At 44.0% G+C, this 25,477-nt stretch overlaps 1 protein-coding gene across 2 annotated transcripts in view; it reads left to right on the plus strand.

The window, feature by feature from the left end:
• Nucleotides 1-9,147: 9,147 nt before the first annotated feature.
• The window catches only part of LOC135375679 (spatacsin-like), a 504,414-nt gene continuing 488,084 nt past the window's right edge, over nucleotides 9,148-25,477 (plus strand). For both annotated transcript variants that reach the window (XM_064608337.1, XM_064608338.1), the window contains exons 1-3: nucleotides 9,148-9,494; nucleotides 13,977-14,113; nucleotides 14,868-15,068. In XM_064608337.1, the coding sequence (XP_064464407.1) occupies nucleotides 9,325-9,494; nucleotides 13,977-14,113; nucleotides 14,868-15,068 (508 nt within the window). In that variant the 5' untranslated portion in view covers nucleotides 9,148-9,324. The remainder of the gene's footprint in view (nucleotides 9,495-13,976; nucleotides 14,114-14,867; nucleotides 15,069-25,477) is intronic.

Raw genomic sequence — 25,477 nt, forward strand, 5'->3', positions numbered from 1 at the left:
TTATTAGCACTACAGTAAAAGGAAACAGAAGCTAGATACTGTGGTACATCTGCTAAGCTCGGACCATGTCGGGAGTTTCTTTGTAAATTCAGATGAATAATTTTTGTGCGTTGCCACTTCGGTAACACGGATAAAAATTAGTGTCACTGTTTTAGTTTCTTGCTGTACGCTGTTGAACTTTATCATAAGGATACAAAAATATAATGAGCATCGAAAGTATGTTTGTATTCTACTTCTAAATCAACATCCGATCGGGACGCCATTTCGAAGTCCCAGCGATATCATTAAAATACATCCTGGCTAGACAACGCTAGGACGTTTCGAATGACGTCTTATTTACATCATTGGGACATTTTTCGCGGATCAGGACTTCGGGATCTTTTCAGGACGTCCATGGGACATCGGTGGTTTACTGGGTTACGTCTTCTTGGCGTCAAAACTCTTCCGGGAAATCGACAATGTGTTGCACAGGAACCATTGTCATCGCATTGTCTTACAAAGCGCACTGAAACACACGTAAATACTGCACAGGACCAGGAGATACATCATCACCATCCTTGCGACGGTTACTGAAGACAAAACCAACCTGCTGCGACGCGTCGAAGTTCTAACTTCCAACTGCCACCTGCCACTCTCGCTCCGTCGCTCGCCTCTCGCTCTCTCCTCTCCCTCTCGGCTCTCGCCGTTTGAAGTTTGAATTACCGTGGCGTCTTCACATTGCATCAGCCTCTGCAATTACATTTTCTTTTTTTGTTGTTGTCTTTCTTCTAGTACTTAGCTTAATTTTTGTTGTTGTTGAGATGTATTTTTTTACATTTCTCTCGTACTTAATATGTTATGATATTCACCTCAGATGAGATGTGCACGAATTGGAGTTACAGCATTCGCAGACGCGCGCACCTGGATAAACAGCAATAAAAAGAGACCATGCCTGTGCTAAAATAGATCAGAGTAATAGATCAAACAAAACATGGCAAGTGTGGACAAGATGAAATCTCAAAGGGGGAAGCTGGGAAGCTGCCCAATTTGGAGTCTCAGCGACCATTCTGGGAACAAAATGGTACCTGTGAGGCTCCAGCTGGAACTTCTGGAACCATCTGAGACCAGAGTGGTACCACTGATGTCACCAAAGTGGAACCAGCCACCCCACTTGGGAATCCAGCTGGGACCATCCACATTCAACTGGAACCATTCCGGGACCATCAAACATCCAACTGGAACCAGTCCAGATTCAACTGGAACCATTCTGGGACCAGTCCAGATTTTCGCCTGGGCAAGTATGTGAAAATTATGTTTCATGATGTCCTCAGGATGTTTTCATCGTCCTGAGTGTAACATTATGTGGATGTCCTTGGGACATCGGTGGTTTACTGGGGCAGCGCGTTTTGGAAGCTGCACCAATAGAATGCAACTTGCACAATTCATTGAGGAGCCTTCTTTAATTTTCTCAGTTACTCCTGCTGAGAATGTTTCTCAAAATAGCGCTATGATATGATCCTATACAGCGATATCGACAGCGCACACTGTTTGGAGGCAGCTATGACGTTGCAACTGAACATGGAACGAAAACCGTGCACAACGTTAGGCGCACGTTTATTTTCTTAGAGAACATGTCACTCAAACTAGCGCAATAAAACGACTACAAAAGCACGTCGTCGTTGAATGCTTTAGCAACCATGGAAAATCATGAAAATCATAGAAAATCCATTATGCAATGCTTCAAAATGCTGGACTACAACTCGATCGGTGGGCTCAAAAAAGTTTAGTGACGTCTTCAACGGCTTTCGCAGGTTCATTGCGCCGAGTGATGTAACTCCGCAGAGAAACAACTGCTGACTTCTGGATTAACGTAGCGAATGCTACCAATAGTGCCGGTCAGAAGATGTTTCCGAAGCTGTCAGGTCTCAGTTTCAGCCTTCTTTAATTACTTTGCCACTTTCTAACACGGGAGTTGAACGCGTATTCAGCCAAGTCACGTTAACGAAAACAGACCTTAGGAATAAGATGACACATGACCACGCTTGGGAACATTCTTCACGTGAAATTCGCCCTGCGGACAAGTTGACGTTGCTGTAAAGATGCCATCCGACGCCATCCTGAACAAGTTTACAAGCGAACTCCATAATCCAGAGTTTATGCGCTTCTCATAACCCATGTGCAAGTTGCATGCCCCTATTTTATGCTATATGTTCTCACGGTTTTGTGAACGGAAGGCGCTAAAACCTGACGGGTATGATTTGGGTGCACATATACGTGCTCCTACGCGTTCGGTGCGGATGTTTCCCTGGTTGGCGCAAGTTTACAATTTACAATTCACACTCGACTGGTCCATGGCGTCGGTGTTCCGGCGTGTTGTGGTCTTTATATCTCGGATCTTGTCGCGTGCAGGTAGGCAATCTTTTGACTTTTCGTGTGCAGGTTAAGCGGAATTCGTCGACGGGATAAGCGGGAAAAGTCGAGCTATGGTTACGATAACTTGAGAAATGATACCGTCAGGTTATAAGAAGATCGGGACGTGATTGAACAGAAATGATACCCGTCAGGTTTTAAGCGTCGACGGAATTGACAAGGGAAAATGTCGAGCGGTGGTTACGATAACTTGGGAAATGATACCCGTCAGGTTTTAAGCGTCGACGGAATTGACAAGGGAAAATGTCGAGCGGTGGTTACGATAACTTGGGAAATGATACCGTCAGGTTATAAGAAGATCGGGAAGCGATTGAACAGAAATGATACCCGTCAGGTTCTAAGCGTCGACGGAATTTACAAGGGAAAATGACGAGCGGTGGTTACGATAACTTGGGAAATGATACCCGTCAGGTTTTAAGCGTCGACGGAATTTACAAGGGAAAATGTCGAGCGGTGGTTACGATAACTTGGGAAATGATACCGTCAGGTTATAAGAAGATCGGGACGTGATTGAACAGAAATGATACCCGTCAGGTTTTAAGCGTCGACGGAATTTACAAGGGAACATGTCGAGCGGTGGTTACGATAACTTGGGAAATGATACCCGTCAGGTTCTAAGCGTCAACGGAATTTGCAAGGGAAAATGTCGAGCGGTGGTTACGATAACTTGGGAAATGATACCGTCAGCTTATAAGAAGACCGGGAAGCGATTGAACAGAAATGATACCCGTCAGGTTCTAAGCGTCGATGGAATTTACAAGGGAAAATGTCGAGCGGTGGTTACGATAACTTGGTAAATGATACCCGTCAGGTTCTAAGCGTCAACGGAATTTGCAAGGGAAAATGTCGAGCGGTGGTTACGATAACTTGGGAAATGATACTGTCAGCATATAAGAAGACCGGGAAGCGATTGAACAGAAATGATACCCGTCAGGTTCTAAGCGTCGATGGAATTTACAAGTGAAAATGTCGAGCGGTGGTTCCGATAACTTGGGAAATGATACCGTCAGGTTATAAGAAGATCGGGAAGCGATTGAACAGAAATGATACCCGTCAGGTTCTAAGCGTCGATGGAATTTACAAGGGAAAATGTCGAGCGGTGGTTACGATAACTTGGTAAATGATACCCGTCAGGTTCTAAGCGTCAACGGAATTTGCAAGGGAAAATGTCGAGCGGTGGTTACGATAACTTGGGAAATGATACCGTCAGCTTATAAGAAGACCGGGAAGCGATTGAACAGAAATGATACCCGTCAGGTTCTAAGCGTCGATGGAATTTACAAGGGAAAATGTCGAGCGGTGGTTACGATAACTTGGTAAATGATACCCGTCAGGTTCTAAGCGTCAACGGAATTTGCAAGGGAAAATGTCGAGCGGTGGTTACGATAACTTGGGAAATGATACTGTCAGCATATAAGAAGACCGGGAAGCGATTGAACAGAAATGATACACGTCAGGTTCTAAGCGTCGATGGAATTTACAAGTGAAAATGTCGAGCGGTGGTTCCGATAACTTGGGAAATGATACCGTCAGGTTATAAGAAGATCGGGAAGCGATTGAACAGAAATGATACCCGTCAGGTTTTAAGCGTCGACGGAATTTACAAGGGAAAATGTCGAGCGGTGGTTCCGATAACTTGGGAAATGATACCGTCCGGTTATAAGAAGATCGGGAAGCGATTGAACAGAAATGATACCCGTCAGGTTTTAAGCGTCGACGGAATTTACAAGGGAAAATGTCGAGCGGTGGTTACGATAACTTGGGAAATGATACCCGTCAAGTTCTAAGCGTCAACGGAATTTACAAGGGAAAATGTCGAGCAGCGTGGCTGACACGTGACTATTCAATGAATCGTCTGTTTAAATGTCTAAAAACTCATTCGTTATTCATACTACATTAAGTGGGAATTGTCTTCCCTCATCAATGTCTACCATTGCCTGTGCCAAGAATTTTACTGCTGTATTACCCAACCATCTTCCTTTTTTGCATGTGTGGTTATATGCAGTTTGTGTCTCTGTTTTGTTAAAAAAAATTGTATCCCATTCGCAGCTACAGTGTTATGTGCCTTGAGTGTATTACAAATAAACAGAAAAATCTCATCTCCAGGTGCAACTACTGGTGGGAGTACAATACTTGACTGTAAAAGGCATTCACAACGGAACTCGGAGAAGGAGTTGTTATACTTATGGCACTGTGCAGAAAGGTAATGGCACTGAAGATGACATAATTGGACATTTTCGGGTTTGTTTTCTCTTTCTACATGCATATCGTTCTGAATAATAAAGTATCACATTATTCTTTTAAAGAGTTGAATCCTGTGGTACTAACTTCCTTTAGTTGACTGCAGAAGCAAGTACTATAATACTATAATTCAGCAATAATTGCACTTTTTATGGATGAAGCAGTAAAACCTGGAGGGCAATAAGCTTTGCATGTTGCACAGCTTTTATTGAACAAAATTCATATGCTATGTTTAGTAGCTTTCAAAAGTGAAAATGGCATTTACACTCAAAGCTAGAATTGCTGCTTTCATGCTGCCAGCTTTTTTTTTTTTTTTGCCTCAGACAAACATTCTCGCCACATGTAGTGTATGTAATGCCTTTCATCATAGGTCTTTCATCATTATGAAATGGGGTGAAACAATGCAGCATGACTCTAAGCCCTGACCGCCTCCGGTCATGAGTGGAATTTACTGGCTCCAATCCGGGAGCTTTAGTTTGTAAGACACTGACGTTGCACATTTGTGCCCGTCAAGATCCGTGGAGGCTTCCAACAAAGGCACGAACCGGTCATTGATTTCTGAAACGATAGGAAAAGAATTTGGGCATACTCATCGCTTCAACAGCCACACAATTGCAATTTGTAGGTTTCCCGCCCTACAGCCTTCACACCCATTTTCATGCAATCATTACAAATATATTTACATACATGCAATACTATAAAAAAGAGAACATTAGCGTACATATTTACTTACACGTCTGATACAGGACAAGAGTGAGACAAGAGCCCGAAGCCCTGCCAGCACCAGCACTAACTCCTCTTTGGTATAATGTCGACAAGGGAACAGTACAAGGATGCATAGGAGAGGCATTAGCACATTTATTTGCACAGTACTAAATACAGGGAGCGACAGATGGGCAAAGGCCAAAAGAGACGGTCAGGTGCTCTATTGCAAGAGCACGAAGACCCACCAGCACTAACTCCTGTTTAGTATAATGTCGCTAGTATAATTTAGCTATGTTATTACAAAATATCGGAAAATTTGAAGATGTCCTTTTTGGGTAAAAACTGCCGCGAAAATGAGAATTTTGCCTACCCTTTCGTGTTGACGGCATTGTTACGGGATAACGGCTGAAGACAAAGCAATGTATTTAACGTCAAACGAAAGAGCAAAGAATGATCTTTCTGCTCATGGGAAGAACATCACAGTCGGAGATCCAGGGGCTCGGCCATGACCTTCCAAACGTGCGGTAAAAAGGTTCTCTGTTGCGTTTTCGGGATTGTTTTTTTGTATACTTTTCTCTTGACCATATAAATTTAATGGCCTACGGTGGAACGTGCAGCATCCACTATGTCAGCAAAAGAAATTCGTTCAAATGGGACATCTCGTTCAAGAGATACAAGGTCACAAAGTTGGAAAAAATTTAAGCCGCGAAATCGCGCCGGTTGCTTCGAAGCGCCCTGGACGGAGAAGAAAATATTGCAGAGGCCTGTGGTCAAGCACCTTTTGGATCTCTTTGTGGGTGGGATAACATATATTTTTTTAGAGAAATAAAAAATGTGACCGGCGGGCATCATTCGATTATCAAAGAAACTACCCAGCGGTTAAATTATGTTAATTTTTGTGGGTTTTTACCTAGGCAAGCATTGCAATGCCAGTTAGACCGAGGAGCCCGTTTGATAGGAGCGCATCAGTAATGGTACCATTTCTCACATGAGTCACATTGGATCATTGAGGATCATGAGCTTCAAGCCCAGTGTTTCCTCTTGGCGTCCAACACTGGCATGACACACTGCCATCCTTCATCGGTGAAATAACACTTAATGCGAGAAACGTCAGCATCAACTACATCATCCGGAATTCTGTCAGGAGCGCTCTCAACATGCTGTTCAGCTGCCTTGTGGCCGTGGGGTATGCTTTCTTTAATGTCGCTTCCAGTGAAGAGAATTATGAGCTGCATATCTTCATCTGCGACTTACAATAGGTACCCGACTGGTAGGTACCCTGCGACTTACGATAGGTGCGATAGGTACCCCATTGACACCTGCGCCACCGCACCTGATGCCCAGGATCCTCAGGTGCACACGTTGTGCAACTTGCGGCAAAACCGGAGCAAGGAAGCTTACTTGTGGCCATGGAGATGGTGATTTGCGGCGCCTTCCGAGCATACTAAGAGAAAGATTGCAACGAGAAAAAAAGAAAATACGGCACTTTTCAGGGCCACCAAATATCTGCCACAATGGCTCGCGTTCTGCGAGTGTAGAAAGACCCAGGATGACGTTAGCAATAAAACATAACTCAAGCCCGATCAGTTACTGAAACTACAAACAGAGAGGGGGCAGCAAAATGCAACTCAGGTTTGTATTTTTTTTTCTTTTTCTGACGGTATCTCTTTTTCGAGTTATCGATCGACTCGATCTGAGAAGGGTTGAGGATTGGGCTAGTTGGTAATGAGACATCTGAACTGAGAGCGCAAGATACACGGACAAAGAACGGAGAAACAGACAGGACGGGCGCTAACTTCCAACTAAGTTTATTGAAGAAAATGAGTAAGAATAAACCCTTCACAGCACACGTGTCACATTCTGGGCGCACCGGTTCTGAGCACACCGGTTCTGAGGAAGATCAGTTCCTTTTCGGTTAGAGATACAAAAGGTGTGCTAACGCATACATCTTGATGGTTATTTATCTTTTCTGCTTCTATTATTTCCCTTGTTAGTTTAGTCTTGCTTCTTGCGATGATATGGCAATCTCGATAGATGGGTTCACATCCATGAGTGTTACAATGATAAGCCAACCACCCCTCTTTTTTCTTGTTGTTCACATGGTTCCGGTGTTCGCGCAAGCGATCATTGATACATCGCCCTGTTTGGCCTATATAACATTTTCCACAAGTGAGTGGTAACTTATACACCACTCCTTCATCACAGGGAACAAAGGGATTTCTGTGCTTGGTACTGCATGTGTGCGTAGCCTGGGGACAACTCAACTTACTAAGCTTACTTAGCTTTTCTGGGGCCGAGAAGACAACCCTTGCTCCTGCCCTTTCACCAATCTTTTTTAGGCGGTGCGAGATGTTATGCAGGTAGGGAATGACAACTACTCTCCCTCTGTCGGGGTCGGGTGCCGTCAGTTGATTAGGGCCATGAGCTCGAATTTGCCTGAGCAAGGCTTCAGCTACAGATACCACAACATGCGTTGGGTAACCTGCTCTATGCAACCTCTCGGTTTGTCGTTGAAGCGCCCGTCCTGTCTGTTTCTCCGTTCTTTGTCCGTGTATCTTGCGCTCTCAGTTCAGATGACTCGATCTGCCCACAGCCCGACATTTTCCCTTGTAAATTCCGTCGACGCTTAAAACGTGACGGGTATCATATTTCTATTCCATCGCTTCCCGATCTTCTTATAACCTTACGGTACCATTTGTGTCATATCGCCTTCCAATCTTCTTATAACCTGACAGGTATCATTTCTGTTCAATCGCTTCCCGATCTTCTTATAGCCTGACGGGTATCACTTCTGTTCAATCGCCTTCCCATCTTCTTATGACGGGTATCATTTCTGTGCAATCGCTTCCCGATCGTTTTATAGCCTGACGGGTATCACTTATGTTCAATCGCCTTCCCATCTTCTTATAACTTGACGGGTATCATTTCTGTGCAATCGCTTCCCGATCTTCTTATAACCTGACGGTATCATTTTTCAAGTTATCGTAACCACAGCCCGACATTTTCCCTTGTAAATTCCGCCGACGCTTAAAACGTGACGGGTATCGTTCTGTTCAACCATATCTTCTCATATAACCTGACGGGTATCATTCCTGTCCAATCGCTTCCCGATCTCCTTATAACCTGACGGTATCATTTCTCAAGTTATCGTAACCACCGGCGTTCGTAACCACCGGCGGCCTCAAGTTATCGTAAATCACGGCCATCACGGCTTCCTTTTTCACGCGCAGATGGTGGTGGTGATAGGGCTTGCCGTTGTCGGCCTCACGTATGTGGGCAACGTCACGACTCACGCCCTGGGGGAATGTGCGTCCTGGGCCGACTTCTAAGGGAACTGTGCTGACATATGTCTGAAAGCGTCTGAGGAAAACCCAGGAAAAACCCCAGACAGCACAGCCGGCACCGGGATTCGAACCCGGGTACCTCCCAGTCTCGATGTGACATGGCCAGCACGCTAACCATTATTACAAATAAACAGAAAAATCACGCGCAGCAAAACAGTACACACATCTTGACACAGCACTCACACACACCATCCAATGAGTATCAGGGACTACGTTTTGACGTGGAAGCATGAAGGGATGGAGTAACGTGGCAATGATACCCGTCAGGTTTTAGCGTCTTGTTTTGTGAACTTGTGAACAGAGTAACGAAAACGCTTTTGGCTATTTTGGCTTCCTTGGCTTTCTTCTTTCTTTTTTTGATGCGTTGTTGTGCGTTGGCTATGTTTGGGCTATTTTCTGAATCTGTTTTGGCGGAAGGAGAGTTTGGTATCTGGCAACCCTGAAGGGGCGTTAATTTAGTCACGTGTCGTGCATAACATGGGCAACGGGTGCCGTGATCGGCTCTCTGGCCATGCTGCATTGTGGTCGCACTGAGCATTCAGTTTGTATTGCGAACTGTTAGAAATTGCTAGCACCGTGTTTGTCAACGACGCTGTTGCAGTTTGTGGTCACATTTGCATGTGACATGGAGCTCCCAATAGTGCACAAGATACCGCAAAGCAAGAGTGTTCAAGGTTTACCCTGTGTGAGCCCATTGCCGCTACTGACTTATTATTATTTTTTGCGTGATGCTGAGCTTTTCGTGTTAAATATCCAGACACAGGAGCAATACCTGATTGATGTGCAAGTGAAAGGGTAAGTAAAGAGAATGTTGTGGTGCCGTACTGTTTACGTCGCTAGCGTGATCAAGTTTTTGATGCAGTGTTCTGCGTAGCACTGCACCAGGGTGGAATATATTTAATGGAAAGGAAAAAAAAGAGAGAGAATAGAAACTGTACCAGGGTCATATAACGTTTCCCTTTATTTTGCCCCTGACTGCTGCCTTTGTAAATTTCTAGTAAAAAAAGTAGTTTGTCAATAGTCAACAAGAGTTGTCTCTGAGATGAAAGAACCCTGACGCCTTTAGAGTTGAGAGAAAAATATGTAAAGAAAGCGCATCATACCCCACCCGGGATGTTGGATTTTTTCCTGTCTAGTTTGTTGTGGTTTAGTGCTTAATTGGGTCAGTGCTGTGAGAAAGGAAGACTTTGGAGTAAAGGTGTCCCTTTTCCCACCACTTTTGGGGACATCTTATACTATAGTCTACTTCATGTCAGCAGAGCAGCAGTGTCTTCCAGGAGGACTGCTACACAAGCCCTCTGATGGCTGTACGATTGCTTCAACCTGTTGCTTGTTCACTGATCATCTTCCTAAAACACCCATCAGATATGATGAAATGAGAGCACATTTGCATGCTTTTAAAACAAACACATAAAGGATCAAGGGAGTGGTGCTGCAAATTGCAAATACACTACCTATGGAACACACTGCAATTTTACACACACTAGCCATGCTGTGATCCATGAAGATGCAAAACACAGCGCGAGAAGACACAACGGAAGAAGAGAGGACCTCTCTTCTTCCGTTGTGTCTTCTCGCGCTGTGTTTTGCATCTTCATGTATAGTTACCAACGTGCCCAACAGCGAGTCCTCTTGGATTACATGCTGTGATCGTCCTGCTCCTTCAGAGATGGACTGGCATCGTCATCACCTTCAGGCAGAGGGTCATTTAAACACTTCTTGAAAGTGCTTTGTATCAGTTCATTTTGAAATAGTCTTACATTCTACACAATGGAAAACTTTATTGTACGTCCTTTGCAGTCCACGTATGGACACTGAGGCGGTTCCATTTCATGAACAGTCTCCTTCGGCTGCTGTGTTCCCATACTGCAGAGCATACTCCACTATTTGATACTTGAATTCAATGTTGTAGCCTTGCCGGTGTGCTGGGGCCATACCCGCTTTTCAAGCAAAATTGCTGGGTTATCTGTAAAATTATCGAGCCAGATTGAGCTTGTAATTGTGGTATGATGACATTTAGGATAACAGGTTCTTAAAAATGACTCATCCTGTCTGGAACATGTAGAGCAGGACAAATCTGGGTGAAGACCACTTCTCCTATCTTTGTCCTTCTTGCTGCTTGTTTCACTTAGATTAAAGTGTCAGCAACTATACTTCCTGCATATCTTGGCTTCAAAAATGAGTCTGAATGGAGAGAGGGGAAGGCATTCCACAGGGAGCTTCCCAAAAGACCACTGACCCTACACTCTTAAAAATGAGTTTCACCACATAGCACGATCCTAGTCAACCATCATTCCGAATGACAACGTTCTCGTCCCTGATGTGTTGAAAACGTGAGGCGGAGCCTATTTTGTGACACTTATGCTGTTCATGATTGTCACAAAAAAGGTGTACGCCTCCCGTTTCCCGCAAATCAGGGAAGATAACGATATCATTCGAGATTATGGTTGGCTAGGAGCGTGCTATGTGGTGAAGTTCATTTCTAAGAGTGTAACAGACAAACAAGGTGTGACAAAATGAGGTCAGTTACCCCAGAGACCAATGGACCTTTTTCACAATACCCTGTGTATGACCTTGAGGCTCCAGAGAGGGTTATCTCAGTCTTCACGAAATGGCGACTGCACAAACGGGGCAAGCTCGTCAGTCCAACTCCGGACCGATTTTGGTCCTGTGACATCTGCCAAGCATAGTTCACTGAACATCCGCTAGGATATGACGCGTCTGTGAAAAAGATCCATGGGTCACATACAAGTGAGTTTGTTTTTGTCAACTACTGTCAGAAGAAATTTCCAGAGAGAGCATTTCTTCAGATAAGCTGCATCATAACCCAAGAGTAGCATCAAAAAACATTTTTAACGTATAAACCAGTGCTGATATGCGTGAATTATGGCAACTTATCCAACAGTATGTGATTTCAAGATGGCTTCCAAGATCACCTGAGACTACTTTTTCATTCCATATATCTATGGTGACTGTCTCTGTTATATCTTTGTTGTACCTCTGTTAATATATTTATGCTGACTGTATCTCTGTCTGTAAACCACAAAAGATTTGAGTGGCCTTTCTAGAGAACTGACATTTTTGAGAACATGTTGCTTGTAGGAGCCCACTTGGATTTCGTTTATGTTTTGTCAATTGCTGGTTTAATATACGATTGTTTATTTCGTGTAATGAGTCCCTGCCTCACACCATGCACAGTGAAAATAATTGTATTCCTAAATCCTAGCCAGCATTTAATATCACGCACTGCATTCTCTCCACAGATGGAGCCTTTGATGAAGGAAACATATTTTACTGGTCCCACCAGTTCCATTTAACACGTTCTGCTGTATCTCGGACGCAGAAAATCTTTACGGCGGTGCTCAGAATGGATTATGTCAGCATTACTCTTGATTACTGTACCAATTATGATTTTTAGTGAATAATGCAAAGCCTGAATGCGAAACGTACTCATGAGTTGCGCTCAACATTGAGAAAATCCAAGCTGCTGTGTGTTCCATGACACAAGCTGTACTTGAAGCATTACAGATTTTTAAATCAACTTCACACTATAAATGTTGGTTTACAGGCCCAGAAAGAACAAGAGGTAAAACTATGATATTTTAAATAATACAACATTACTCCCTTACAAAACTCTCAATAAGACATTCTGATGTCGATCGTGTGTGTCTGTTATTTCTGGTGTTTTATTGAGAATGAGGTCTAGCTACCAGAAAATACAATTAAAATAGCATGCTAGATCAAGCACTTGAATTACTCCCATCACTGTCACTCTCTCCAGTGGCTTGTACAAGTTACTAAAAAAAGTATTTGCTAAAAGTTAAATTGCTAAGTACCAGGCAAAAAAAGTTACTGAGGTTACTGAGCAGAATACTAAATACTCAACCTGAAAAAAAAAAAATATTTGAGTGGAATACTAACTAACTCGTTGATTCCGAGATACTATCAAGTGATAACTTGTGAATTTAATAACTTGTGAATTTGATAAGAATAACTGTCACAAATGGACTAAAGATAAAAACGGATACTTGTTCGGATAGTCTTGTTTTCTCGCGATAGGTTTTTGGTGTGTGCTATCCTGTGCAGATATGTCGCACGATGTTGTTCACTTGGATACCTGACACAGTGTTCAGAGAAGGAGAAGCAGGACAAACGTAAGCGAGGAAAGCACCTTAGACTACATCTATTGTTTTAATCGACTGTTCATGGGGTAGAGTGTCGGCCCTGATGAGCAAACTCCCCCACTCATCATCTCTCAATAAAGTTGTTTACTGTTCATTTCAATCATTAACATTTCTAGCCATCCTTGCTTACTATGACCAAAGCAGACGCCCAATCAAAACAGACGACAGTAATGTTTTTCTGGACCTTCCTGTCTTCAAAAAGAATAAAATAAAAGAGGATTATATGAGGAGTAACTTAAGGTATGAGCACAGGTTACTGCCAGAAAGTATTTAAGTTAAGCTACTATACTTTGGGACACGTTAACTCCCGCAGGTCAACTCTTCCCACAAATCTTAAAACGTCCGAGATTGACTTGGGCAGACGCATAACACAAAGCAGCATAGTGTGCCCACATGCTTCAAACTGTTGCTTGTTCACTGATCATCTTCCGAAAACACCCATCGGATATGATGCAATGAGAGCACATGCGCATGCTTTTAAAGCAAACACATAAAATAGTCTCGCTAACAAAACATGTCAATCAGCTTCCCCGTCTGCCACGTTTTCGTATGCCCCACTCTCAACGTGCAGACTACATTCTCCGCTGGCGGAGATGCACTGTAGCACTTGAGTTGTACAGAGTATGAATAACTAACTTATAACTATGTGTCAAGTTACACACAAAAGTATTTAAGGAATGTGAGAAACAATGTATTTTCTGCCAAATTCTACAACAAAGTCTATAGGATAGACGATAAGATTAACATTTTACTGCACAAACTTATCTAGGCCAGTTTGCACAAAAGTGTGCGACAAACCTAAGATTACGCACGACACGCACAGATTAGACAGTTAGTGCAAGACGATCATTAGGTACTTAAAATACTGTCGCAGGTACTTTATGCTTTCCTTGCCTGGGGGATATCAAATTTGTGAATCGTACCTTCCTAAGGTGTACTTTGTGACAAGATTTTATGATTGGCATTAATCAACTTTCTCAGTATATTGTATGGTGCTCTTGAGACCTTATACAGCTGAGCCGTTGTCTAAGCACCAATGCTGCTCAGACTGCACGTGAATATTTTGGTGTTTAAACATGGCTACTCAATGCAGCTTCCTGTTGTGTGATGCCTGTGGGAGCCGAGGTGCCTGCATAGTGTACCTGACAAGAGAAGATGTGCTCATGTTAGCATTTCTGGAGGGAACAAGACTAGTATCATCACATGCGTTACGAATCCGCAATTTTCAAGGTATGTAGTATACGAGCAAGGTACACGTTTATCCCATGTCTGCCAACTGTCTTTCACTGTGAAGTTGCAGAGTCCTCTCTGCAACACAAAATATATTTTCAAGTAATGGGTAGGGATGTTAGGCCCTGTAGTCTGGGCCCTTGAATAAAAGTTACAGGCAAATCTAATTAAATTATAGCTGTTGTTAATCATTTCTGAACGCACTTAAGGACAGTAATTACTTACTTGAAATGAATTACTTCACAGCTCTGGTTGTTCAAAACCTTCATTAGAACAATGTTCTTACGGCTAATTTGCAATATGTGAGTGGATAGGCTTGCTAGCTAGTTGGCTCATGAAGATTCTGGGATAACTGATTCCTGAAGAGTAATTTGGCGGAATTGCAATGTAATGTAATAGTAGTAGTTGTTTGCAAATATGGGATGGCAGATAGTGCAATAGTTGATGTGGTTGCACAGTGCAGAGGCATTAGAATTATTTATACAGCATTAGCATGCTCACAAATTGTTCACGCTCATTAAAATAGCAGCATCAAACTTGAACAAATACAGTCAGTCCTCGGTACATGAATGGCCAAAATATCCGGGAAATTGTCAAATCAAGGAATGATAGCAGCCATGCATTTGCATTTTTGTGTAATATTGTAATCCACTTTCGTTGTAGTGGAAACTGGAATTTTGCTGCATGTCATGTATTTGTTATTTGTTAATACATTTCACATTGAAGTTTGTCATTTTTGTTGTTTTCCTCATAGGTGCTGGTCTCCAGCTTGTGTGCAGCATACCTGGAGGCTTCATATTTGTATGCAAGGAACATTTGGTTGCAATTTTGCTAAACGACTTATGCAACTGCAACTCATTGCAATCCTTGTGGCAGACTCGGATAGAGAGCACACCTCTTCGCTTCCAGTGTGACTCTAAACATGTGTTCGTGCTCACCTCTGCGCAGAAAATAGGTATGAAGGGTTGAAGCCCAACATTTGTGACAGCAAGAAAAACTCCTCAATGTGTGTGATAACTGCAGATTTAAACTTTGGGAATAAGAAAAGTACTCAGTTTGTTGAAAAACTCATTGCCTCTTCATTGGCGTAAATTTTAGAGCTTAAGTTGGGGAAAAAATTCAGTTATGCCTTTCGAAGTTGTGCCAGCTTCCCTAATATGACATCCTTATGTAAGGATGACGTTCTATCTGTAAGAGAGAAGCTTCCTTGAAAGCCTTTGTCCGGAAAGGAGGGTTGAAGGAGAAATGACGTGCTGCTCATTATTGGTGCACAGTTTATGGGCTGAAGGAAGCTGTGTTTCTGACTGTACTCGCTGCCAGCAGGAGGCAAAGTGTTGGTGGAGTACAGTCGCCAACCAATTTTTCGGACCCCAAAAATTCGGACTTACCAATATTTAGGACAAAAGTTGTGGCTTTATCAGACACCCCATTGAGCCAATATATTTTGACGTCCGAAAATTCGGACAGTTTTTTTCGCAGGTACGGTTTGATTTTTTGTACATATTCGCCTCGTTTTTCTTTTTTTTTTTCCCCCATCGCTTTTGCTGACTGCACTCCTCAGCGCGCACACCACTGAGAGGTTATGCACACGTGCCACAAGCACCCATAAACAAGCTATTGTTGGAGACAAGAAGTGAAACCATGAAGTGATTCTGAGAGTGTCTCGATCGACTTGGTATACTGATAAATGTGATGAAGACGCGAGCATGTCGGCGGCACAGACACCCTCTGAGACCACGACTGATTCTTCAACAGTGACAGCAATACCGTCAACATCGTCTCGGCGTTGACGATGTCAGAAGGATCCAGAGGAAAGCGTTTGAGAGGCAAGTACTCGACTGTGACTTTGCAGCACAAAGTGAAAGCCGTACAGATGGTTGAAAGTGGAAGAAAACAAGTTGACATCGCGTGAGAACTCATGCGCAAGAAGAGGAGTATTATCATGTTCATCGATAACTGCGCAGCTCATGCCGCAGTACAGAACCTCCAGGCGGTACGTTTAGAGTTCTTGCCTCCGAATACAACAAGTGTCCTGCAGCCCATGGACCAAGGAATCATAAAACATCTCTAAGTTCTCTACCGGTCACGCCTGCTCTTGCGTGTTGTGCTGTTCTACGAAAACGAAACTAACTATAATGTTATGCTTGTCGCCGCGCTTCATATTCTTGCTGACTCGTGGGAAGCAGTGAAAGGGGGTACTATAGCAAACAGTTTTCGTCACGCCAGATTTTGCAAGGACAGTATGCAAGTACGGAGTACGATCACCGTTGGTATCGCCATCGGTGACGACGACAGATCGGCGGATGGCCGGGCATTGGTAGAGTACCTCCCAAGCTCAGGTACGACAATACCTGCAAGTGTAACGTTTGTAACGTACGCCGAAGTGGATGAATATGCAAAATTTTTGCCGAAATGACTGATGGGCAAATCGTTTCACAAATCCTCGACTTGCCAGCGGAAGGCTACGAAGGCGACGACAACGTGAGTGCTATTCCTGCTCCTTCACCGGCAGCAATACTTGCAGCCGTCGATATGCTCGGAAATGTGTACCGTGACAACGTGACATCAGCCGAAATACGTCGCGACCCCATTTCTCGCATATGCGCAGCAAAGCAGACGCGCACTGATAGTTTTTTTTTGTGCCTCTTTGAGTTTTCTTTAATAAAAAATCGTTTTGGGAGCAGTTTGTGCCATTGACTGAAGATTCGGACCGCTTGATAATTTGCACCGATTTTGTGGCTTTTAGAAGTCCGAAAAATCGGTCGGCGACTGTAGTTTCTCAACATGTTGTGCGTGCATGTCGGGTCAGGCGAAGTTGTGATGCGAAATTACGTTTCATTTGCTAAGCTGTAGCTTTCATTGAAGATATTAGTTTTATTATCAAGAACTTGATTTTAGAGCAGCATATACAGCGTACCTACCTTCAACATTTCAAATTATTTGAATGCACTGTAATGTAGCAAACTGCAAATGGTATTTTACTCTCTACAGAGCTATAATTCATCTACATCATTGACTGCGATGGCACAGTTAGCATTCCATACACAAGGTCGAGCTTGCATTCTCAAGTATAGCTTTTTAAATTGGAAGGTGCTGACCAGCCTCTTCACTGCGAGGCCCATTCTGGTATCTAGCTGAATAGGGCATCAAAATGAGGGGTAATATCTGGGTGATTCCATCTCCACTCAGGCAAGGTGGCACACCATGTGTGATTTTTAATGAAAAAATATATGTTGTCGTCTGACTCAGACTGAGAATGGGACAGCAAGTATTTTTTGGGTCTTCGTATTCCCGAGAAAAAAAAATCTGGAAGAACATGGCAGGACAGGCGCGCTTTCAGGCATAGCGATTTTGGCGTTCAATATCTGCCCAACGAACGTGTTCACGGCTTTGGATTTTTTTCCACGCACTGTCAGCTATGTTGGCTTCTAGTGCTTGGGTTCGGTTCCGGCGGAGATTATTATTATTTTACAGCTAAAAATGCGCAAAGTTGGTGGCGACGACGAAAATCGTTCATATTCTTGCGGCTATTGCAGCACTTGTGTACATGCCAGTGAAACGAGAAAGGCATCTCCATGTAGCGGAGGCTGAGCTCTATAATTTGATATCAAATTTAGGAGTCTAGGCCAGGTTGGTGTCACGCATGGAGGCGTCTCCAACACGTGACATTCGAAAAAATGCAGTTTTTGAGTGCTCATATCTAAAAAACCCCACCTCAAAAAGTCTTCAAACTTCGTAGGCACATGCTTCCGTACATGACGTTTGAGTGCACCAAAAGTTGAAGGTTTTTTCCCTGCACAATAAAAGTTAGAGTGTGCCTATGTGTCAGTGTTCGACTGTGGTGGGTGTAGTGACCATGGAAGTGCTGCGAGAAGTTAACTAGTCAATAGTCACGTTTTTCTTGTGAAAGCCACCTGTGCTGTTCGTGCTGCTGTTTGAAAACCCAAGGAGTCGAATATTCTCCCAGGACGTCGAAAGCAGCACGACGGTTTCACAAGGACGCTACAGAAAAATGTAGATTGAGTTTTGGGTCACTGCTTGCCTGGTACGTGCATGAAAATTCGATGTTTACATCCAGCACTCTAGACCATGCCGGTAAGGATGAGTCACTATTTATTTACATTTGATTGATTACATTAGCAGTTGTGGCAAAGATAATCAGACTCGCGCACGTCACAATACTGTTCAGGCGTCACAACGTTTGTCATCAACGCATCGTCTAGCGAAGTTCCTTTGAAAATTTATCTTCTGTCTGTGCCTGTTCATGTAGTTCATGCAGTAGACATGGTCTTTACTTACTTTCATGTTCATGGCGAAGATACAGATGGCAAAGTGACGGCGAGTCGAAAAATTGTCAAAACACATCTGTTATAAACGAAATCACTGCTGGCAACAGCTAGAGGAACCACTCACTCTCGCAATGACTACAAACTAACTTGGGTTTTGTACCTGAAGGCGCGGGTGGCGCTAATCCTGTTACTCTCCTCGCTGTTCATTAGCAGCAGCGGCTCGTGTCACGGCAAAGTGCTCGCCGACGGACACTGAAATCATTGTCTATGCTTCTATGCTAACTGAAGGACGTCTCCTTGGATAGACTACATGTACCACGGTCCGCTGCCTCAAGAAAAACTAGAATATTGACCAGTGAGCAGTGGCGTATCTAGAGCTACCTGCGCCCATGGCAACGTGGTTAACATGATGTCCTTGGGGATGCGTTTTCGTGTGGTCCGCACTAGGTTTCACACTACAACCTCCCTAATGGCGGGTGCTTTAGTTCATTTATGAATGTGCCAGGTTGAGTGCCCAACCTGGCACATTCACACCGGACCACATAATGGCGCCCCTGTTCACCTGGCGCCCATGGCACCTGTCCACACCTGCCACACCCTAGATACGCCACTGCCAGTGAACTTGTCGCAGTGCTTCCATGGTCATTACAGGCACCACAGTCTGACACTGAAACTTTGGGGCGCTCTAACCTTTTTAGTGCAAGGAAAGAACCTTAGAGTTTCTGTGCACTCATATCACATATGGAAGCATGTACCTATGAAGTTTGAAGAATTTTTGAGGTGGGGTTTTTTAGATATGAGCGCTCAAAAACCTCATTTTTTCAAATGTCACGTGTTGTAGACGCCTCCATACGTGACACCAACCTGGCCTAGACCCCAAAATTTGATACCAAATTACAGAGCTCAGTCTCCGCTACATGGAGATGCCTTCCTCGGCATGTACACAAGTGCCGCAATAGCCGCGCAATATGAGCGATTTTCATCGTCGCCACCAACTTTGCGTTTTTTAGGCTACGAAATAACAAAATCCCCGCCCGAACTGAACCAAAGCACAAGAAGCCAACATAGCTGACAGTGCGTGGAAAAAAATGCAAAGCCGTGAACGCGTTCATTGGACAGATATTGAACACTAAAATCGCTATGCTTGTAAGCGCCCCGGACCTGCCATATTCTTCCGGATTTTTTTCTCAGGAACTACGGAAACTAGAGAAAAAACACTTGCCGTTCCCTTCTCAATCTAAGCGTGCTACAACATATATTGTTTCAATACAAATTACTACTGGTGCCCGGACCACCTTGCCTGAGTTGAGATGGAATCACCCATATCTAGTTTTTGTATACCAACTTGTTTTGTATTTAAGCCTGTACAGCAAGTAAACTTCTGTTAGTTGAGAGTCAACAGTTCGTTTGTGCACTTCCTTGTCCTTGTTCCTGGATGCCATTTCTTTTACCATTATATCATCTAGTTTAATAATTTGTGACACAAGAAGAACCTGTAACAAGAAACTGATTTGCTAGAAACAAGTTGACATAAAATCACAGTCCCATTCATATGTTTCTGGACGAATTACATTAGAGTAATATGGAGAATATGGTCAAACGCATATAGAAAATCATTGGAAATACAGCACCATGTATCTAGCATTGTTAGATTTCCTAGTGTCTGGTATAATCTGTGCTCTTGGTGACCAAAGCAGTCTTGAATATATGCCATCTGCTAGTCCAACCTTTTTTAGTTAGCCTGGTAGAAGGGCACACAAAGAAGTATGTATGTGCAAGTACAGATAGAGATGTGGGAAACAAACAATGGAGAAAGAACAGTGGGGCACATTAACTCCACACACAAAGAAGTAACATATTGAGGAAGACGCTTTAAGGTGTATGTGGTAATTGGAGTTTAGAATATGGAAATGCTATGATGATTATTATTCGTGGCTTCATGTTGTGAGACAACTGTGATCACGAATGACACCACACGACTGAGTCTGTGAATCAATTTTGCCTACCAGAGGGTTCTTTATAGTGAGCTGAGAGCTCACATATTTAACGTTCCTTGCGAAAGGCTGCGTCATGTCAAAGCAGTTTGTACCCTGCCATTAAGTCGCTGGCGTCCTTGGCCGGGATCGAACCCACAACCTTGGGATCAGTAGGCAGACACGCTACCAACTGATCCACCGAAGCCGATGAATACGGAAATGCAAGTGGGTGATTCCATCTCAACTCTGATAGGGTGGGCCGGACACCATCACCGATTTCCTTTGAAAAAATTAATGTTGTATCGCAACACACACACACACAGCAGCAATAAATATTTTGGCTCTCTGTGTTGTGGTCCGCCAGAACAAAAATCTGAAAGAAACTGACTCGGCGGCGAAGCGTTCTGACGGAGCGACTGTCATTTTATTCCTCGCCAGTAGATGGTCCCCCAACTATAGATTTTTTTGGCGCAATATGTCATGTACAATGGCTTTCAGCATGCATAAACAATATGGGTCAATTCTATTTTGATCTTCAATTAAAAATCGCCAAAGTTGCAACAAAATTCAGATTTTGCTCATATTTGTCTTTGATCTGTACTCCTCCTATAGAAGCTACAGAGATATATTAAGTACCGGCGTGTAGGTTGAAGCGTACTCTTTAAATTGATGTCAAATTTGCATTTCTGTACCTTGCCCCCTGTCAGCAATGCGGTGTAGAGTACAGCTATGCTGCCGAAAATTGTGTTTTTTGGACTCTCATTTCTCAAAAATCCCACCTCCGATATCCTTCATATTTTGTAGTTAAATAGCCCAGGCTATGACCTACATGTGTTTGCAAAATGGAAGGCTCCCTCTCAGCACAACTCGGGATAGTGCGCAACAAACGTGGAGTGTGGAGCACACGATTTACATCTCGACCAAGAGAACCACGCCAGAGAGCTAACAGGATTAGTTGCATCTGCTGTTGCCGACGTCATCGGCCTTGAATGACAGAGCTCAGGATGCAGACCCACCACAGGTCCCGCCCTAACAATATATTTTGAGTCTTTCCGACTCGTTTTGCCCACAGTAGAATCTCAATGCCGTTCACGTGAAGTTCAGCGACGTTCTGAGTCGGTGGCTTGTGTTCCCGACATGAATACCAAGTACAGTATGTATCGCATGTACTGTGCCGACTATGCAGTGCTATAGTAGCCATCTTAAGCCAGAAAATCGAGAGAGCTATGCTTTTGTTATTAGAAGCAAGTTCCCTAGAAGCATACCGGGCCTTAAAGAAGGAAGAATGGAAGGCAGTGCGAGCGGCCGTCTGGATTTGGTCTTGCCACATGTGGACGAAAAAGTGGAAGATGGACGCGTCACTGTCAAGATGTCCACAGTCCGAGGAACAACCAGAGTAGCTTCTGAAAAGGAACATTAACGGCGGCATCCAGCGAAGTTATGTTATCTGTATTATCCTTTTTTTTGCTTCTGGTTTTGCTTCTGGTTCTTTCTTTTCTGCTTTTCCTTATGGTATACAAATAAACCAGTTCTTGGCAACTAGGTACTTTAAAAGTGTGTATTCTCTTTCATGGCTCACGATTATTACGTGACGATGCAATCACGGTTCAAGGCATCAAGCTGCCCTGCATTCCAAATTTGTTGCGTGCTACCCTTAATTGTGCTGAAGGGGAACCTTCCGTTTTGTGGACACATGTAGGCCTAGCCTGGGCTATGTAACTACAAAATGTAAAGGAGATCGGAGGTGGGGTTTTTGAGAAATGAGAGGCCAAAAAACCCAGTTTTTGGGAGCATGGCTGTACTCTACACCGTCTTGCCGATATGGGGCAAGGTACAGACATGCAAATTTTACATCAACTTAAAGAACACGTGTTGATCTCCTACTTTTTTCGTCGACATGTGGCAAGACTGGATTCAGACAGCCACTCGCAGTGCCTTCCATTCTTCGTTCTTTCAGGCCCAGTATGTTTCCAGGGAACTTGCTTCTAATAAGAAAAGCCTAGTTCTCTCGATTTTTTGTCTTCAGATGGCTACCATTGCACCGCTTAGTTGGCATGGTACACGCGATCCATTCTGTACTTGGTGTCCATGTCGAAAACACAAGCCATTAACTCAGAACATCGCTGAACTTCACGTGAACGGCACTCAGATTCTACTGTGGCAAAAAACGAGTCTGAAAGATGAATCATATATTTCTAGGACAGGATTTGCGGTAGATCTGCATCCTGAGCTCTGTCATTCAAGGTCGTAGACGTCTGCAATAGCAGACACCACTAATCCTGTTAACTCTCTGGTGTGGTTCTCTCGGTCGAGATGTACATCGTGTGCTCTGCACTCCATGTTTGTTGCGCACTATCCCGAGTTGTGCTGAAAGGGAACCTTCCTTTTTGTGGACACATGTAGGTCATAGCCTGGGCTATATAACTACAAAATATGAAGGAAATCGGAGGTGGGGTTTTCGAGAAATGAGAGTTAAAAAAAAACATTTTTGAGAGCATAGCTGTACTCTACACTGCCTTGCCGAAAGGTGGCAAGATGCAGACATGCAAATTTGACATCAATTTAAAGAGCATGCTTCGACCTACACGCCAGTACTTAATATATCTCCGTGTATAGGAGGAGTACAGATCAATGACAAATATGAGCAAAATCTGAATTTTGTTGCAGCTTTGGCGATTTTTAATTGAAGATCAAAATGGAATTGACCCGTACTGTTTATGCACACTGAAAGCCATTGTGCCTGTGATATTGCGTCAAAAGATTTAAAGTTGGGGGACCGTCCGCTGTCGAGGAATAAAATGTCAAAGTCGCTCTGTCGGAACGCTCCGCCACTGAGTCAATTTCTTTCTCATTTTTTTTTCTGGCGGACCACAACACATAGAGCTAAAATATTTATTGCTCCTCTGTGTATGCGTTTGGCAGTACAACATATATTTTTTCAAAGGAAATCTGTGATGGCGTCCGGACCACCCTGCCTGAGTTGAGATGGAATCACCCAAGTAGTACAAATGAATTGCAAAACAGAACATTATCTGTGGAGGATTGTGATGGAAGTGCTATCACTTATTTGACTGCCACTGCTTGCTAAGTGAAAGAAAGGAAAAAGGGTGTTGTGTGGGTTATACATAGCTCATGACAGTGTTATTCTCGTAAGGATATCCGTATGTAACCCTGCAAGGAATAGCCAAATAAAACCATGTATGAGCTAGATCTTTTCTGTGTTTAACCTGAAACAATAAACTAGTTTTATAAAGGAAATAAACAAAAAGCTATTCTAAACTGATCTGGTTTCTTGACTCATGTAGCATTCTACAAATTTTATGCTTTTTATACTTGATGCACTGATAACACTGCATAGAGTTTTGAAAAAAAAAAAGAGATATTTATGGTTTGGTCAAGCATTATGACAGTGCTTCCTCTGAAGCATGGAAATGCTGGGAATTGGTACTCGCTGACAAACGCACAACACAGACAACTCCACATCTGCCTCTTCGTAGCTGTCACATTGGATATTCAGTGGCAATTCCATGAGCTGAAGCGGCTCAAGTTTGCATTTGTTCTAGTATTCTAAGCCGGTACATACTACCTAGGGTGCCATCCCTAAGCATGAGCGCCATCACAAGGGCAGGGGGCGCCCCTCCTCGCAGACACACACACTCCCCGGCTTCCAGGAACGTAGGGATTCTGAGTCAAGACAATGCCGTTACGAGCCCAGTTGACGTACATGTGGCGCTTCCAATGGCAACGCTCTCATGCCATGCCGGCTATACTTTACTTTAAGTGCGCATGGTGCGCGAAATAAAACCATGAATTTGTTCTGATCAGCTGGGAGCAGCGGACCTTTTCTTTTCACGCGCTTGACTGAGGACCACATATCTAGTGACCCGAACTTTGGCTTACAACCCCACGTGCAATGGGTTGGTCGAGCAGCTTCATCAGCACTTGAAGCAGGCCATTATGGCTCACGACAACTGCACCCGATGGCCCGATCTGCTGGCCCTCGTCCTCCTCAGCATACGTTCCGCCGCGAAGCCCGACCTCACCTGCTCTTCTGCTCAGTTGGTATACAGCTCTCCTCTCTGGCTCCCTACCGAAGTTTTTGCCACACCAGCCATCTCTGTCGAAGCCTTCTTTTTGCGTCCACCTTTGCCGAGCTTTTGCGACCATCCGCTTCATGCCGACTCGAACCTCAACTTCACGGGCCTCGTTCATGCTGCCTACGCTGCACTCATCGGCACACGTTTTTCTGCGAATGGTTCCGTTTGCCACTCTCTGGAGCCTCCCTATTCTGGGCCCTATAAAGTGCTCCTACGTGGTCCCAAGACCATCATTGACGTTCGAGGTACAGCCCAGTTGGTCTCCATTGACCGTCTTAAGCCTGCTTTCCAAGACAACCCGCCTTCATCGCATTGCGGGCCCCCTCTGCTCATCAATGCCAGAGAGAGTTTCTAAGCCTCCCAGCAACTCCGTGACATGGGCAGTCACTCTCACCTCGTCCACGCGCTCCGACTGTTCTCTGTGACTCCGGTCTCCGTGGAGGGAGCTCCTGTGGCGCCACTGACGACGACTCTCTTGTGCCATGCCATACCTTAGGTGCACGAAATAAAACCATTCAATTGTTCTGATCAGCTGACGGCACCGGACATTTTCCTTTCACGCCCTCGACCAAGGAAGAAATTTTGGTTGCCCTCCTGTGCCTAGTGGTAACACGCCTAAGTAACATGTATTTGCTCGAATGCAACACTACCTCCCCCCCCCCCCCCCCCCCTAAAAATGGTCGCAAAAAAAAAAAAAAAAAAAAGAAGTGACAAAAATTGCCGCCTAACATACTTTATTAAGAACACTTGACTTTTGTCAATATTGGAATCAGCGCTGTTCTTCTTGTCTGTGTCGTACCACAGCAAGTTACCTTCAGTCCTGTCCATCGCATTCGAGATGCTGCATTTCTTGAACATGCGCACTACGATGTTCTCGGTGATTGCCCTCCGCACGTCCAAAATTCGCATGACCATTTGGCTCAGAGAGGCATGCTTCAGACGTCTGGTAGGGATTAGCTCCTTCTCGATGTTAGCTTGCAACCCGCTCTTCGGCCCACTGAA

The sequence above is a fragment of the Ornithodoros turicata genome, unplaced genomic scaffold (assembly GCF_037126465.1).
Source record: "Ornithodoros turicata isolate Travis unplaced genomic scaffold, ASM3712646v1 ctg00000915.1, whole genome shotgun sequence".
Taxonomy (NCBI): domain Eukaryota; kingdom Metazoa; phylum Arthropoda; class Arachnida; order Ixodida; family Argasidae; genus Ornithodoros; species Ornithodoros turicata.